Consider the following 18,172-nt stretch of genomic DNA (forward strand, 5'->3'; position numbering starts at 1 on the left):
GCGGCATCAATTTAGGGAAGAACGTCCAGATGTTAGCATTAAAGCAGAAATGTATCGCCGTAAACAAAAGGAAGGGGAGTCCTTTGATGACTTTTACGAAAGTATCATCCTATTAACTGATAAGTTATCTGAACCATTGTCAGAATTATCAGTGTTAGAATCCATTAGGTCAAACTTATTGCCAGAAATTCAACATGAGCTTTTATATAAGGAGATCAGTAGCATTTCTCAGCTAAGGAATATTATTCGCAAAAGGGAAACGTTCATGCTGACTGTCAAGCCAGGATTGCGAAAACCTCTTCCTGCTCCTCGTAGCGGAGTCGGATTCAGACACAGCTGAAATTTCCGCAATTAATTTATCCTGTTGGAATTGTAGCAAAATCGGACACAGATATCAGGATTGCTTAGCCGAACGTCGTGTGTTCTGCTTTGGTTGTGGCAAAACACCCTACCTTCCTTCATGTCCTCATTGTCGCCCAAAAAACTACCGAGGCCGTGCACCTTTGAAAGGGGCACACAAACAAGTGGTGACGAAAGCCACCAATACGGAGTAACCAATAGCTGCTCTGTACCCTCTCTCCCTGATTTGTCTCAACAACCAGACCATCCTTTTACCGAATTATGTCCACCCGGCGAATCTTACAATAAACATCAGACACAGCCTTCGCGATCTGCACAGCGTATTAAAGATTTTTATGACCAGATAAAAATCGAAAAACGGTTTTTATTATCAGCAATTATTGCCTCTGATGTACGACCATACGCAGACGTAAAACTTCTTGGCCGATCAGTATCTGGATTAATGGATACTGGTGCCTCTATTAGTTGTATAGGTGGAAAACTAGCCGAAGAAATACTGATAGAAAAGTGTCCTCATAAGCCTGTTCAAAGTATTGTTCATACTGCCGATGGAAAATCCCAAAACATCGTGGGCAAGATTCGCACAGAAGTTCAGTATAACAATATGACCAAAGATATTACTTTGTACATCGTACCTTCGTTAAAACAATCACTGTATTTAGGGATCGACTTTTGGATAAAATATCAGCTATTGCCATATACTATCATGAAACCTAGTCCAGAAAGTAATCTCTCAGCAGTAGACCTAGACGATGTTCGTTTTCTGACTGAAGAACAAAAACAGCAATTGAACGCCGTAGTCACATGCTTTCCTTCTTTTGCCGAAAAGGGTCTAGGGAAAACGACCATGCTTTCCCACTCCATTGACGTTGGCGATTCCGTACCTATCAAGCAGCGACATTATCCTGTGTCCCCAGCTATCGAAAAACTTATGTATGATGAACTGGATCGCATGCTTGCGTTAGGAGTTATTGAAGAATCGACCAGTGCGTGGTCTTCCCCTGTTGTATTGGTCCGCAAACCCGGAAAAGTGCGATTATGCATAGATAGCCGAAAGGTGAACCAAGCGACACGTAAGGATGCTTATCCAATGCCCATCATTGATGGCATCCTAAGCCGGTTGCCTAAAGCGGAATATCTAACGAGCCTGGATCTTAAAGATGCCTATTGGCAAATCCCACTAGAGCCAAGTTCGCGTGATAAAACAGCTTTTACGGTACCAGGTAGACCTCTCTACCAATTCACTGTAATGCCATTTGGTCTTACCAACGCGCCTTCAACCATGTCCAAATTAATGGATCGAATAATTCCATGCACTTTAAAAAACGAAGTATTTATATATCTAGATGACCTTTTGATTGTATCCGATACTTTTGAACGACATGTCTTAGTTCTGAAAGAATTAGCATCTTGTTTAAGAAAAGCGGGATTAACCATCAATGTTCAGAAAAGCAAATTTTGTAGAAAGGAGGTCAGCTACTTAGGCCATATTGTAGGCAATGGCGCAATCGCAATGGATATGGATAAAATTAGTGCTATCGTAGATTATCCTGTTCCTAAGTCTATTAAGCAATTGCGACGATTCCTGGGTATGACTGGGTGGTACCAGAAATTTATTCGAAATTATGCTTCTGTCTCAGCACCTTTAACGGATGCGTTGAAAGGAAAACTACGTTTTAATTGGTCCGAGGCAGCTAATGAAGCTTTTGAGAATTTAAAAAAGCAGCTTTGTAATGCCCCAGTGTTACATACCCCAGATTTTCAACGGCCGTTTTATATCCACTGTGACGCCAGCCACACCGGCGTTGGTGGCGTGCTTATGCAGATAAATGACGAAGGTGACGAAGTTCCTATCTCTTACATGTCCAAGAAACTTAATCAATGTCAGAGAAATTACTCGGTCACCGAAAAAGAATGTTTAGCGGCTATATTAAGCATAAAAAAATTTCGTGCGTATGTTGAAGGACATGCGTTCACCGTCATTACCGACCATGCGTCGTTGAAATGGTTGATGAATCAATCTGACCTAAGCAGTAGACTAGCCCGTTGGGCTTTAAAGCTCCAGGGTTATGACTTCACGATACAGCATCGCAAGGGTAGTCGAAACATCGTTCCTGATGCGCTGTCACGGACGCACGCTAACGATCTCTCGGCGATTGAGGTTGATTTAAAATCAGCAGCTTTTGAAGTACCGAGCTATCAGGAGTTGAAGAAAAAAATTGAGCAAGGAAGTCTTCTAAGTCCCGACGTAAAAGTTCTAAACGGTTATGTTTATCGTCGTACCGAGCATGCTTCGGCTGAGCAAGTTGCTGATGAATTAGTTTGGAAACTTTGGCTACCTTCGGAATTAGTGCCAGTGGCTATTAAGGCTGCCCATGACGATCCTTTAGCTTCTCATGGCGGAATAAATAAAACCTTAGAGCGAATTCGTCGATATTATTTTTGGCCTAATCTGGTAACCGATGTTCGCAATTATATTAACCAATGCGAGGTCTGCAAAAGCACTAAGCACCCTAACCAAGTGCTTAGACCACCGTTAGCCAAAGTAACGACCAGTATGCGACTATTTCAAAGGCTATACGTGGATAATTTGGGTCCTTACCCTCGGACGAAGTCTGGCCACATTGGCATATTCATAGTCCTTGATCATTTTAGCAAATTTCCTTTTCTAAAAGCAGTAAAAAAATTTACTGTGGATGCAATCGTGCCGTATATGGAAGAGTTATTTCATTGCTTTGGCGTACCTGAAACTATCGTATCCGATAACGGTGTACAATTTAAGTCGCACGCTTTTAACAATCTGTTAACTAGCTATGGAATTAACCACGCCTACACTGCTTCATATGCACCACAAGGAAACGCATCTGAGCGAGTAAATCGATCCGTTCTGGCTGCCATTAAAGCCTATGTCCATCCGAATCAGACCAACTGGGACGAGAACCTCAGTAAGATTAGCTGTGCACTTCGCTCAAGTCTTCACACTGCCGTACAGCAAACGCCGTATCGCCTTGCTTTCGGACAACACATGATAACTAATGGTTCTACATACGAATTGTTACGACAATTGAATCTGTTAGAAGATAGATCCATTGTATTTAATAGGGACGATTCGTTCGATATCATGAGAGAGCAAGCTAAAGAAAAGGTGGTAAAGCAACATGCGCGCAACGAAAAGACGTACAACATGCGTAGTCGAGAAGTATCGTATGCGGTAGGTCAAGAAATTTACCGTAGAAACTTCCAACAGAGCAATTTTGCAAAAGGTTTCAATGCCAAGTTAGCTCCAGCCTTCTTAAAAGCTCGAGTGAGAAGAAAACTAGGCTCGGCATATTATGAGCTTGAGGATTTACAAGGACGAATTGTTGGAAAATTTCACGCGAAGGATCTTAAACAATAGTTTCCGTTCCAAGCGTGGATCACCCTTGATTGTCTAATCAAGCGTGATTTTAGTGGGGGGGGATTTGAAGTATCGCTTGTCACGGTTTTGGGATAGTCCGAAAGTAGCATTATCGGGGTTAGGAACTAGCTTTAAGTAGGGCCACCTACCCATTAACCTATCAATGCAGTCTGGGTTCTATCGAAATTGCAAGCTTACACTGTAATAACCTGGGCATACTAGTGAACGCCATGCCGGTCGTTCCCTTTCCGTTCTAACCTGTGAGGTGTTCAGACGTACGAGAGCAACCCACCAAAAATACACCCACTTTTTCTTGGAAAATTCCGAAGCGACTACACGCGTTTTAATCGAGTGCGTGTTCAATATACTCAATTTCTAATAAGTTGGCGAAAGGCAAGGAAGTGTTCCAGAAGCAGCAGCTCCGGACCCGTTCGCCGATTGGGATTTTTCGCCCCGTCCAGCGGAGCACCCCTCTCGCAGGGTAGCGGGCACCAGCATCACCATCGCCTAGAAAGGCGCAGCAACTAGATCGGTAGCCAAGGAAGCAGAGCTAAGCCCCTCCGACCGGCGGAGCACCCTCTACGGCCAGCGGAACATCGAGGGAATTTAATCTCCAAGTGTAGCCAGAAGAATAAAAAGGAATAAATAGTGCGGATGTAGTCCTCCAGAGTTCTCAGTGCAGTCGGCATAGCCGTAAAGGTGGCCAAAAAGGCAGATTTAAGTCCCATGCTCGTGTCCGAACCCAGGCTGTTAGATTTGGATTGGTAATATGTGGGTTTCTCGGCCCCATACAGTGATCTTTCGATAATAGAGACGAACATTTATTAAAAGCGAGCCACACATTAGATTTATAAGCGGTCACGAGTTCCCTAATTTCGGCCATGCTGCCAATGCTTGTTTACGTTAATTACACTGCGAGAAAAAATTTTTGAAATTAATTAATTTAAATTACAAATCAAATTATTATTAACTGAAAAAAAAAGAATCATTGAATGAAATGAAATGGAATAGAATTGAACAAAACAAAAAAAATCGTAAATTAAATTAATTTTGTAAATTTAAAAGTTTTGGAAGTTAAGAAATTATATCATAAAAATGATTTAGCCGTCACGTTAAAATTGTATTAATAATTAAGCAGTCATGAACTAATACGGTTTTAAGTTTAAAAGAAAGGTTTAAAAGATTTAGCTGGCTACATGTTGTGAACACTAATTGTTTAAATTAACCCATGGCGATCTTAAGTCGCATTCGTTTACAGCCATCGCTCGGGAGATCGATCTTTTGGCCGCTGGAAAAAAAATGATTTCACCGTGAGTAACAACAAACAAAGAATATAATTATTGGCTAGTATTTTGCCAATCATTTTAATTTAAACAAAAGTCCTTACACAACACCTACATTTGCCAATTAGCCGCTAAAATAAATTGATAATTAAAATCAAGATGAATTTAGTTAAAGCTACTTAAAACTGAACCAAACCAAACCGACTTATCTTCGTTAAAAGAATAAATATTTTGTAATATAAAAATTAAACTAAATCTAGATAGAAAACCAAGTACACGATGAACACTGAAATAAAAGTTTAGGGAATTTATAAAGAAAGAAAAATTAAAGAAGATTTAGTCATGCCAACCGAAATCAAAATATTAATGAAAACTATTAATTAACCTAAGCGACACCCAATGAACTATATATTATATTTATAACTAAAACCTAACCTAACCTAACCCAAACCATTTCGTACGCATGCAGAGGTTTGCGATATTAGGAAGAAAAATTTATTATGCTGTTAGACTTAATTAAATCGCCCCTAATAACAATTAGAAGAACCAAAATAAGGTTAGGTAATTTCTTGGAGTTTCATTTTTTTTTACTTTTTCTTTCTATTCATATATTTCTACGTTACATGTTATTTAATTAGGATTTTAGGTTAAAAATTTAGTTAAGCAGATGGAAGCTTTTGGTTTAATTAATATTAATGAATAAATTTATAATGAAGTCTGAATAGAAGTTATTTATCTGGGATTATGAACATCGGATTTGATGCAGTGACCTGAATTCTTTGTGGACCAATGGGATCGCCAATAAACATGGTTTTGCTCGTGGCGATCATGGAAGGGTGGGGCAGCGGCCACTCCAGATCCTGGGGTGCGCCTAAAGATTCACTAGAATATTTTGTTTGAGATTTCCTTTCTTTTTAATTCTATTTTTTTGCTTTCCGATCTAGCTTTCTCTTTTCCCTCAAGATTATTTGTTGGCTATTCGCACGCGATTTTAGTTTATTTGTTTTAACTTTCAAGAGCACGTAGTATTACAGTATTTAAATTCTAACCCAGCCCATTGCCGACAACATAGAGCCGGAACCAGCGCGTGCCACTGTTAGCACTACGACAATTACATCTGCTCACAATATAACTAATCTTCGTTATATGCTACAATTTAGGAAAGGCACATAAACCAGAAATTGAACTAATTAAAATGACAAAAAAGAAAAAAAAAAGAGGGGAAGAAAAGAAGAAGGGCTTTCAACCTGCAGATAAACAGGTTCACATGTCCATCATACTTTGCGTGCGGAGTGATGAGTTTGCATAAATGAGTTTTCTTCGCTGCTCGTCTTCTAAGCTGAAAATGCGATTTGAGCTCTTTGAATTTCTAATTGTTGGGGCTTTTGGCTCGCCTAGAATTTCCTTTTGGCTCGAATTATATTTTTGTAAATTTATTTATTACCATGACAATTGCTTTGGTATAATTTATGGCACTCCCATGTCCGCCCACACCCCCGCGTCACACCCTTTATGGCTAATTAATCTTCTTTGGCTAATTACAGACCAGCCTTCGTCCACTTGACCAACTTGCGGCTATCGGCTCTAATCAAGGTTCCTGAGCTGTTTTTCGAGAACCGTTTTCAACTGCTATCTGCTGCGGAGAGTGATTACCTATGTGCTCTATGCTGTTGCTGCTGTTGGCACAGTTAGCCGTAAACACTGATTATGCCATTGTTGCTAGCAAACTACTATCAGCAGCAACTTCAGCAACGGCAGCAGCGTGTTGCTAGCAACAACGGCATGTTACTTGAATACAAAAGCCATTACAATACAAATCGGGGCAGCAACAATTGCAGCAGCAACAGCAACAGCAGCAGCAACAACAGGCGCAGCAGCAACAACCAGCGACAGCTGTTTGCAGCGGAAGCACTAACAATGTCAACGCCGACAACAACATCGAAATACAAAATCAATGGCGAGGCCACCGAAGGCGTTTCAGCATCCACACTGCTGTATCATCATCCGCATCACAGCCATCGTCATCATCACCACCACCAGCAGTCGCAGCAGCAACAGCATCACCAGCAGCAGCAACATCATCATCTGCAGCAGCAGCAGCAGCAGTTACTGTTGCAGCAACAGCTCCTGCAGCAACATGTGGCCAGCAGTTCGCCGCTGCAACATCTGAGCAATCTGTTTGGCCAGCATTTGCCTACGCACAGCCTGCAGCACTTGATTGCCGCCGAGTACTGGCAGCAGCAGCAGCAACAACAGCAGCAGCAGCAGCAGCAGCAGCAACAACAGCCAGCAGCAACAATTAAAAGCGAGCCAACAACTCAATCAGTGGCAGCAACATCGGTCTTCAGCTTCACGCCGCAGCAACACGTCAATTTTGCCGCCTCATTAGTCGCATTACAGCAAAATGATGCCCTGCCCGAGGCAACAATGGCAACGGCAACAGCAGCACCGACACCAGCGACAACTGCATCAGGAGGAGCAACTGCAGCAACAAGTCCTGCAGCAGCGACAACGTTGCAGGCGCCAACAGCAACACAAGCGGCAGCAACAATCGACGACATCGATGATGATGATGATGATGATGACGACAGCAACATCGGCGAGCACATGCAAAATGCAGGCGGTAAGTTTGATGTTTTATGATTATTTTGGCAGCTGCAGCAGCAAGCGAGAGGAGGCTGAGAAGTTTCTACAAGTAAAAGCATAAGGCTATGGGAAAAACAATTTAAAGAAGTTTAATGCTATAATCAATAGTAATAAACTAGATGAATTTATATTTCTTCGCAAGGCGCTTTACTAGGGTAATTACTAAAGCAAAGTATATGAATGATTTCTATTAGATTGTTGTACATCAATATCTCGCATATCAATCTCCTACTGATCTTCTATTGTTTCTTTGACATATCCTTCGGTTAACCCTCGCTGTTTCCAGAATGCAAGCTCATTTCCATTTCCTGTCCCGATCACGCTTCGTTTTGAGTCTGCTTCGTTTCGATCCACCTCTCAACTCCGTTTTGGCAACGTGTGTGTCTTTTGATTTATTATGCGGCCTTTATTTCATTCATAAAATGAAATGATTATGCTATGTGCTATATGCTATGTGGCATGGCTGCTCGCTCACACTCATATCATTAGCCTCATCAGCAGACACGTTTGCTGCACTGCACTTCCGCACCTTCCACCTCCGCAGATCCCAAGATCCCTGAGACCTGGCCAAAACCTAAACCCAAGCCCAATACCTCTTAAACATCATCATCAGGCGCAACATTAACATCATCGCAGCGCCCTCTCATCAGCCAATCGTCGACTTCTGTTTCCCTTTTTTTCAGTTTTTTCTGTTTTTATTCAGTTTTTTGTGTCTTTTCAGTTTGCTCTGCACAAAATCGTCTGTTGTCTGCACGCAATATTCGTAGATATAGGAATATTTTTGTTGGTTTAGGCCACCACCAGCAGTTGACGTGTTTGGGAGCACACCGGAATGAATAATATTCTGCGATGGTCAAGTTTTGAATATCTGCTCGCCTGATAAATGCCTCGGTCTGCGGAAATTTACATGGCCTCACAGCTCAGGAAGCGTAATCGCATGTCGTGCAATTAAATTATGTTTTTTACTCGAATTATGTAAAACAGCAAAAAGCCTTTAGGGTAATGTGCTCTCATTAATTAGGGAATCCGACTAGGAATTTATTACCATCAGTTTTTTATGAGCAGACAAAGCAAACAATTGTCTAAGAGGAATAGTAACTTTAGTTTCAATTAAAAGTGCTTATTTATTATTTTATTGAGGTTTATTATGTTTATATGATTTTCGGAGCCATATCCGTATGCGTAGACCTCTTTTCCTGCTCTGCCCGGTTGTATTGAATATGAAAATCATTAATAACTGGCCATAAAAGTGTTATAATCACGTCAGAGGTGTCAAAAACGAGCCCCCCTCCGCATCTCTGGGCCAGCCCACCGCCTAGACATCTAACAAATTGCCAGCCCCTGTAAGCACGTGGATAATTGATGAGCTGAGCCACAGTCAAGCCTCTGTGGAAAGGCCGTCGTAGCAGTGCCACCATCCCATCTTGGTCACACCTCCTCCCCGTTTGGCATTTTAGCATAATTTCAAGTGCCCTCAAAGTCTCGAAGTGAAGTGATCTCAAAGTGCTTTGTGTCTATCCCATAATTATGCCATTTGTACAACAGTTTGGAGCCTTTTGCCGAGCGGAGACGGCAACATCAAACTAATTTGAATATAATTTCATAGAAAATTAACCACTTCGTTTGCCGTTCTCAGTTATTTATTGCTTAATCCTTGTGGTTTGTGCATTGGAGAGTTGGAGTGTTGGAGAACTCGTGCCCCGGTTTGTCTTTTATGCAAATTCTTTTTTAATAACCCCATCGGCCGGGAATTCTTCTGGCAGCCAGCGTCTTTTGTTCGCATCACCTTGATTGCAGTCTGTCAGCTATTGTGTGGATCTTTCGGAGGCCCCTGACGCCTTTTTTCGGTTTCATTCAACGGCCTTTGATGGCTTTTGATGATTATTGAAAGTGATAAATGGAGATGAGTTCGTGTCCGGGGCGAGTGCAGTAGCAATTTGAACTCATCAGGCTGCAGGCAGTTGACTGATAGCTCTGATTGCTACCTGAAAAGCTCACAAAAGAAGTTGCAGCCGAGGATCATGTAACGCTAAAAAGCTGGGATTATTCAAAATATTCATTTGGAAGAGGCGATCTGAGGTTTCACTCAACTTACCTTGTTTGGGATAACTTTTTAAGGAAAGGGAATATACATTTTATTGAATAATTGTTAACGTTCTGATTTAAACCACCTCTTTGATAAACTTAAAAGTTTTACTCTTAATTACTGAGTTTTTACTTAACTTGTCTTGAATCATATCAAGTTAATGCCGTACAACCATTATAATAATTTGAATTTCATTATCAGAAGCAAATTAATTTTGCGACAGGTGTTTGCACTTAGTTTATTACTTAAGCGCCATTACTCCCTAAGTCGCATGTATACCTAAGATTAGTGAAGTATGTATTTAAATTGATAAGTTTAAACTCTACGAGTATGAATAATTTTAAACTGATACTATCAAAATGGCTATAAGCGATCACCCTGTGAACAGAACTGATGATTTATTAATTTTATTAAAATAGACCCGGCGACCGCCTATCAGAATCATCAATCAAATGTAATTTATGGCTGATTCCGCATTCAGAAAGCTCTTCACCAGCGAAGTAGACAATTTCGATAAGCTGGCTGGGGCATTAAAGTTCAATTCGTTATCCCATTAGGCCATTAGACCATTAGGCTGCAAAACTATTACCGGCTAAATGCCCAGTTAGGCGGTTGGAGTAGTTGGAGTTGCAAATTGCTGGGAGAAACGTTCTGTGGCTTCTTGGCCATCATTGCCATATAACCAAATCCCCGGCCACGGCGATCATCAGCCATTTGGCCAAGTACAGCAGCCATTAGGACCAGCAGATCTAGTGGATCCGGAGTGCTTCTCTAACTACTTAACTTGACTGCTCGAACGAAACAGAAACAGCAACCGAACCCGAACCCGAAACCAAAACCGCGAGAGCTGACAACTGTCAGAATTTAATGGCGGCTTCAATTTTTATAACCAAAGCACGACTACCGTCAAAAGCGCAGAGGGCCTGCACATCCACAACCACATTCACAACCATCGCAGGTTGGAGTTTCGAGTTCGAGTTCGAGTTTCAAGTTAAAACAGATTACGCCAGCCAATCTGACGAGGGCTGAAGGAAATAAGAAATGCAAACGAGTTGCGGCTTCGTCCGAGGCTCGAATGCAGATTTCAGAGGCACGATATCGCTTTTGGAGGGGAGTTACTACTACGTACCACACTCGCGGTGAGTTGTATGTGTGCAGCATGCAATATCAGTTCCCACAGTCGCCGCAGCGGTTGCTCTTTGGCAACGCCTTCGAAAACTGATGACGTTGTAAGGCAGCCGCAGCCGCAGCCACAGCCTCCTCCAGCCCATCCCCATCCCCAATCCCCCTGCCCACTCCACTCCACTCCTCCTACTCCTTTGGCTGATGACTCGGAGACCTCGACATGCATATGAGCTTGATGGGTTCGATATGTGTGCGTGAGTCACGGACAAAGGAGGAAATCAGTTGAGGAGTCTCGAAAAAAAGAAGCTGGGCTAAGTATCCTGTCAAAGTGTGACCAAGTTTCTTATTAATGCAAGTAGTATGGTGCCCAATCACAGTGTGACCATGCGCTCAACCTATTTTAAGTGAATAGATTTCAAATGACTCATTTGCTCAACATATTCTAAGTATCTCTACCATTTCATGGATCCAAAGCCATTTAAAAATGTGTAAAAACACTTTAAAATATATTAAGCTTTCATTTAGATTTCCATTACCCCATCACCGTTTCCTAATTTCATTCGATTGACTGCTGCACCTGCTTAAGCCTGGCTCAATTGAAATATGCTTCGGTCACGCTCACATCCCCAAGCTCTGTGCTTTGGACCACAACCATAAGCATAACCATCACCATCATCATCCACGCTCGTCTTCGTCGTCGTCGTCGCTTATCTGGCAAAATTTGATCAACGTTTTCGCAATTCGGGAGCTCCGCCCCGAAGGTATTTCCATAAATATTCCTTGGCCCCAGCTTCAGTGTTTTGCCTGGCTTTTGCTGCTTTTGCTTCACTTTTGACTGCTCAGGTTTTGCTTTTTACTTTTATTAGTTGGCCAGTTGTCTGTGTTGTTGTTGCTGCTGCTACAAATAAATTAAAATTATGCATGCTTAGCCATTGGGCCATGGGAATTTGTTTTGTGGGAAAGCCTCTTTTGTCTTTGGCTTTAGTTCGAATTTTGTGTTTTTCGTTTTTGGGCAGCGTCTTTTTGGGCTGAACTTAAGCAAATATGTTTCGATGGGTGCAGATAATAATTTTCTGCACCGAAATTTATGTGTGTGGGAGCCTTTTGCTTTTGGCCATACGTATGTTTATGTCAATGGGTGGGTAATAAAATAAATAATTATGGTAAATGTGGGTTAAGTCGGCTTGGCAAGATTTTAAATGGCTAATCTTTGCCTAAGACGTTAAGTGCATGGCTAACCATGTAACTTCCTAAGAAGTTGTTACTTACTACGTAATTATTAAATACAGTTAGTCTCTGTTTTAAATAAATGAAATTATAGGCTGAGCAGGTGAGCAGATGAGCATCTGCTCATATTTAATATGCTATAAAATGTATTTAATATGCTATAAAATGGTTTTTCCTATGCAAAAAACCTCTGTTGGGAAAACTCCGAGCACGAATTTACCCTCTTTGCATGGCATTTAAAAATTTCAATAAAACTGCATTCTGTGCCATTCGAATCGAATCGAAAGCTCTTCAGGCACGTTCGGGCAGTTAACTAAGTTTGATTGCTGGCCAATGGACAATGGCCAGTGTGCGAATTAACCGAACCGAACGGAACCCAACCCAAGCCAACCGAAAAGAGCAGAACGGAGTTGCTCCTCAATGTGTTTACCATAAAAAATGGTAAATTTGTGCTACGTTCTGTTTGAATTGAGCAATGCAGCTGGAGAAGTCGGAGAAGCCTGCATCCTGGCGCCTTCTTCAGAACGCAAGCCGCTGAATTTCCAGCGAACTGAGCGCATCGTAACTCATACGCCTCGTGGGCCTCGCAGTCGGCGATTTAATTTGCACCGCCGCAGACTTCACCTCCAATTAGCCATAATAAAGTTGAGACGTGATATTTTATTTCGCTTTTGTGGCCGTGTGGAAATTTGCCTACGTTTTGGCGTTCAGCGGGGGACGGCTGCTCATAAAAATCCATCGACGACTCTTTCCGCAGAAAAGCCGCACACAAAACAACTAAAAAAGGGCAGCTGGTCAAATTATATGCATAAATAATAATTTCAAAGAGCCAGGGACAAAGGAATAAGAACTATAAATTTGTTTCATTTTCGAGTGTGGAACGTGAGCTTTTCGGTTTTGCTCTTGGTTTTGGTTTTGGCCAGAAAGGATATGTTTTGAGGGAGGACTGGGGGAGCTCCCTGCTCACTCAATGTTCGAACTGCGAAACCCTATCATTAGCATTTCCGCTTTTTATTATTGCTCGGCATATGTATAAGACATTGGGGCCATGTGAGAGTACCAGATGATCATACTTAATCATAATTTAAAGTCTTCGGGTCTCCGAGGATCTGCGGATTCAAATTGCTCGCGAATCTCGCCTGGCTTGTCATATGAAAATTGCAGACCCATTAAAGGGAGTCAGATCCGCGGATCCCGCGGGTCAGCGGATATGTTCTTCTCTGAAAATGTGCTCAAATTATCCCCGAGCCTGGCGAGAAAAGGGGGAAAGAGTTTTGGGTCAAATTGTGGCCGCTGCAACAGTGGTTGGGGCATTATAATTGAGGCCATTTACATTTTGCTTACACCGATCTATAGGGATTATGAAATTATGATCAAACATGTTATGACGAAAAGAGAACTATAATTCCCATTCAATTTTAATGGTGAAGTAAAGGATTTTGGTTACTATCAATGGGAATTTGTTGTTTTGTTGAACTCCATTCTATTCGATTCGATTGAAAACTAATTATAAATATTATTATTGAAAAGCCACACCCCAGGAAAATAAGTATACGTTTCATCAACCCCGAACCACTGTTCCTCGCTGTGCCAAAAATTAATTGACTTTACCCAAAGATCCCGACAACATTTCGTAGGCAAATTAGCTTTGTGGCCCGGTCGGAGTTTCCTGGGAACACAATTAACCAAGTTCCTTTCGGCCGGGGGGCGTTAGACGGCAACCTCTTTTACAGTTAGCCCGCAAATTGAGTTTCGATCTGGGCCAGAAGAGAGCAGGAACCCCAAAGAATCGAGTCCTAAACAGGACCTACCTGCGTTGGCAGAGCGAAATACAAAACAATTTGCCCGATACGGTAAGATTAATGGTCGCCACAAGGAGCTGGGTCTTCGGTAGCGATTGCTTAGACAGTTCCCGGTATTAATTTTGAATTCATAATTCAGGAAATCTCATCTTCAGGGAGCCAAACACTCCGCTGGCGGCAAAGTCCTTTCAAATCGCTCATGCCTGACCTTCAGAGTCTTTAGTCTTTGGTCTTTAGCAGGCGCCGAAGAGGAGTCTTCCGTCTTCAGTCTACAGTCTTCAGTCTACTATTCATTCTCCCCATGACGCCGACTTTTATGGGCTCCAGTTTAACGCCAGTCTCTTCTCCATCCCGATGCAAAAGTTGGGCTCATCTGACGCTCTTGCGGTTATAAAATTGTGCCAACATTTTTATTACTTTTCAACACATTTTCAAGTCGAACTCGAACGTCAGAGTCAGTCGTCCTCGGCGCTGTTTCGGTCAAGTGTTTTGACCACACTTTGTATGGCCAGGGAGCGCCAGTTGAGCTGCTTTCCAACCTGAAAATTTATCAATCAATGGTCCAAAGTGCGGCTACATTTGTTAATAATCATTTTTATTATTTCTTCGCGAGCATATTTCCATGAATTATTAGTTCCAAAAACCTTATCATCCCAAAAACCTAGACTAAATTATCGCTCGCACTTTATTAATTCTAAGAAAAATCAACCAATAATCGGTTTCCAAAAATCTCTAACGAGAAATCAATGAAACAAAAGTGTACATGCTTCAATTAAATGTTTGGTGATTCAGAGCTTAATAATATTATTAATCTTGAAAAGTAGCTCGAATCTTTTGGTCGTCATTTAAAGATCGCTTTCAATTTTAATTTCACCATTAAATTACTTAAACCTTAATTTTAAACTTAAGGTTTTTGAAATCTTTATATGAAAAACGTTTCTTATGTTTTTTTGTAATAACTTATACTGCTATTTTTTCGACATAAATATCGATCATATTGCGCGAAAAGCCATTTTTCTTGTTGCTGGGCAACCACGCATGGGAATTGAATGGAATGAATGGGAAAATGAGGTGCAGCTAAAGGAGCGTACGATGTGCAACGAGGCCGCAGGTTGGACCTGTGCCCGACTGCATCCCGCTCTGCAAGTTGCCACAGACCCCCCTTCCCCTCCCCACACCTCCCTTCCCCACCCATTCGAGCGAACCTGAACCGATCATCCATTGCCAAAGTCATGGGAACTTTTTGCTGCTTGCGCCTTTCGTACGTTTCATTTAATTTGCATGGATCGTGCGGACGTCGTACGTAAGACTGACGACTTGGAATTGCCGCAGTGCCTCCCCCTTTGCATCCCCTTGGACCCCCTTGGATCCCCGCCACACCCCCTGCTTACTGCGGCTACTTTGTGAGTTGTTGCTGCTGTGGCTGCGAAAAAAAAGGACGCGAGTCATCATCATAATCAACTGCCATGGCGGCTGCTGCTGCTGCAGCTCTGAAAGCCTATCATTATGATTATGACGAATATTACTTTTGTATATAACTTTTACGCTGAGCCAAAAGAGATCCACTCTCTATATAGCAACAGGTGCATTCAAGATAATAGCAACAGAATGTTATGAATAATGAATATATTCTTTTCTTTTTTTTATGATTTTATTTATACATCTACATAATTCATTCCTTTTTCGCTAATTTGTGGGTTCAGAAATGCTAACGAAATATAATAATAATAATTTGAAAAACTCTTGATCTCTGTTTTATAAAATTACAAACAATAAATTCTCCAAAAAGACATTGTAACATATGCCATTTAATTTAATATTTGTTGCTGATTATCCATACATTTCCCATAACCGTTTACTACCCTGTGTGCTATTTGATTGACCGCTGCTGTGTGTACATGCACACGAGCAACATGTTGCTGCAGATTCTTTTTGCATGTTGCTGTGATTGGTTTTAATTCAAGCCGAAAGAGCCGGGCAGGTTCAGGCCACGGCCACTCAGCTCTTTTGGGCCGGGATCTTTTGGTCCAACAGAAGCGACCTCTTGGCCACAATGGAGATGGAGATGGAGGGCGTGCTGCAGCAGCCGTGGCAGCAACTCGAAACATCGCCCGATGCATATCTGAAATTAGTTTTGGTAAACCCTTGGATTCCTTCCCTTTTCGGTATTTTCTATATATATATATATGTATATGTGCATATATACTATGCCATAGTGCCAACGCCTGTCTGCTCAACTAATTAGCTTCCCTGGCAGCTGGGCTCCTTGTGTGATCTCTGAACCGGCATCATAAACATTTGCAGTGACACCAACGACTTTATAAAGTCGTAATTGTTATTTAACACTTTGGCAGCCGCCGCCGCTAGATGTCGCTGCAACTGTCGGCAATTGTCTGTCACGAGATCGCTTCATTGTGGACTCCGCCAGCTTGGCCGGTGAATCATTGTGCTGGCCTGGTCGACGCGTCAGCAAAACTTGTCCAATTCACGACACCCGCTTTTGTTGCGGCTATAAAAAGTTATTAACTGTTTCTCGTTTTTTTCCTTTGCACCTCAATTGCAACCGTAGACAAGCGGCAGACAAGCTCCGTGGAGAAGTCAAACAAGTTAAAAATAGTCTTGAATAGAAGAATTGGTTGTTTTGGCTTTCGGATTATAGAAACTTTCCGTAGGTGTTTGCTCTTTGCTAAACGGTATTTAACTATATCACTTTTTGTGTTCAATGAGCACTTTTTGTTGGGTCTTTACAGCTTTATTTATATTTAGATGCAAGTTCTAGGTCGCGTTGTTGTTCATTTTTCATGCAGTCTTTATATTTGCGGTCATTGCTCTTCAATTTGTCAGTAGATGTGGTTGTGAATGTATTTCAAGCTGATTTGGGTATTATTATTAGCAAGAAGGCTTTACTTGCACCCCTAGCAATTCTAATCAGAAGAATCTTCAATTTATGTACATCCAATTGGAGGAGAACTCACCCCTAAATGTGATGCGTCTCCTCGACGCTAGATGGCTTTTTAGCAATGCCAAACAAACAACAAACAACAAACTTTTTATTAAAAATCTTTATCTTTAGGACATAGCTTTTATATATCTGAAAAATACTTAGTCAAGACAATATTTTCATCGGAAAACCTCCAACCCAAAGACCAACTTCTGGATAACTGCACTTGAATTCAGACTTCACCTCTTCTCATCCACCGCCATGCAATGTTCAAAAAGCAAAACTAATTACAATTGACAGGCAATTGTGTCAGTTTCCTGGCAGCAGCGACTACAACTCACTCAGTTGCCCAGCAAGTCAAGTCGAGTCACCAAGAGCAATTAGTTAAGCCAAAAGAACCCAGAGCCGCGGCTGCAAGGAAGGAGCAACTAGCGAATTGTGAACTATAATTAAACATTTGCTAATTACCCCAGACGAAGTGCGGCCCCTAGTCGAAGTAGGACGAAGGGGTGCCACCTTTAAGAGGCAATAAAGACAAAAAAAAAATGCAAGTTGCAGCTCGATATAGAATGGAAAAGACAAGGAAAACAACAGGCGATATTATAGATATGCAAATGCACAGTAATTAAACTACAAACTAACATATAGCTTAAATAATTAGCAGAAACTAAAACCTTTGCCTTTTAATTTGTAAGAAATGTTTTTGAAATATACACATATATATGAAAAGGTATAAGTAACAATATTTCAAATTTAATTGATAACCGTGGGAACCATTATTAAAAAATGGACAAAATTTCAAATATTATAAATATATATAAAATGATTTTTCAGTGTATGCTAGCCCACTGATGTCTGGTGGCACCCCCTGGGGTCAGCTAATTGAACGCTTTTGGCCCGATTGCAGTTGAGAACTCCATTTCGCGTTCACAGCTGGAGAAGTAGAAATATATGGCACTGAATAGATAGATTTCAGCTGATTTATAGGGAAATTTGCATATGCCACAGTGCTGCAAAGCCAATTGCCTGCTCCAGCTATGATTACCCCCCTCTGCTCCCTCTTGCCACTCATTCCGCGCTCACGAATCCACGTTCGTTGTTTCAGTCTTTCGATTAGCAGACGTTCTGGCCTGTTTGAGCACTTAAGTGCTTTGTCTCCCACTGTCCCCCCTGCTCACTTTATGCCTACTTTATCTGGCATTATTTCTCTATGAACATGCGTTAATTGAACTTTTGCCGAGACAAACTGTTATGCGCCTGCAGACATACATATGCTGAATCGACATCGCCGCTCTTTTTCCAAGA

The 18,172-nt window shown here is 41.6% G+C and overlaps 1 protein-coding gene across 2 annotated transcripts in view; it reads left to right on the forward strand.

The window, feature by feature from the left end:
• The window catches only part of LOC122626406 (protein nubbin-like), a 51,393-nt gene that overhangs the window by 9,308 nt on the left and 23,913 nt on the right, over positions 1 to 18,172 (forward strand). Inside the window, exons 1-2 of one of the 2 annotated variants that reach the window (XM_043806655.1) lie at positions 4,907 to 5,067; positions 6,585 to 7,663. In XM_043806655.1, coding sequence (XP_043662590.1) covers positions 6,748 to 7,663 — 916 coding nt within the window. In that variant the 5' untranslated portion in view covers positions 4,907 to 5,067; positions 6,585 to 6,747. Of the gene's footprint in view, positions 1 to 4,906; positions 5,068 to 6,584; positions 7,664 to 18,172 lie in introns of those variants that run through there. The other variant, XM_043806656.1, reaches the window with a different exon arrangement.

This window comes from Drosophila teissieri, chromosome 2L (assembly GCF_016746235.2).
Source record: "Drosophila teissieri strain GT53w chromosome 2L, Prin_Dtei_1.1, whole genome shotgun sequence".
Taxonomy (NCBI): domain Eukaryota; kingdom Metazoa; phylum Arthropoda; class Insecta; order Diptera; family Drosophilidae; genus Drosophila; species Drosophila teissieri.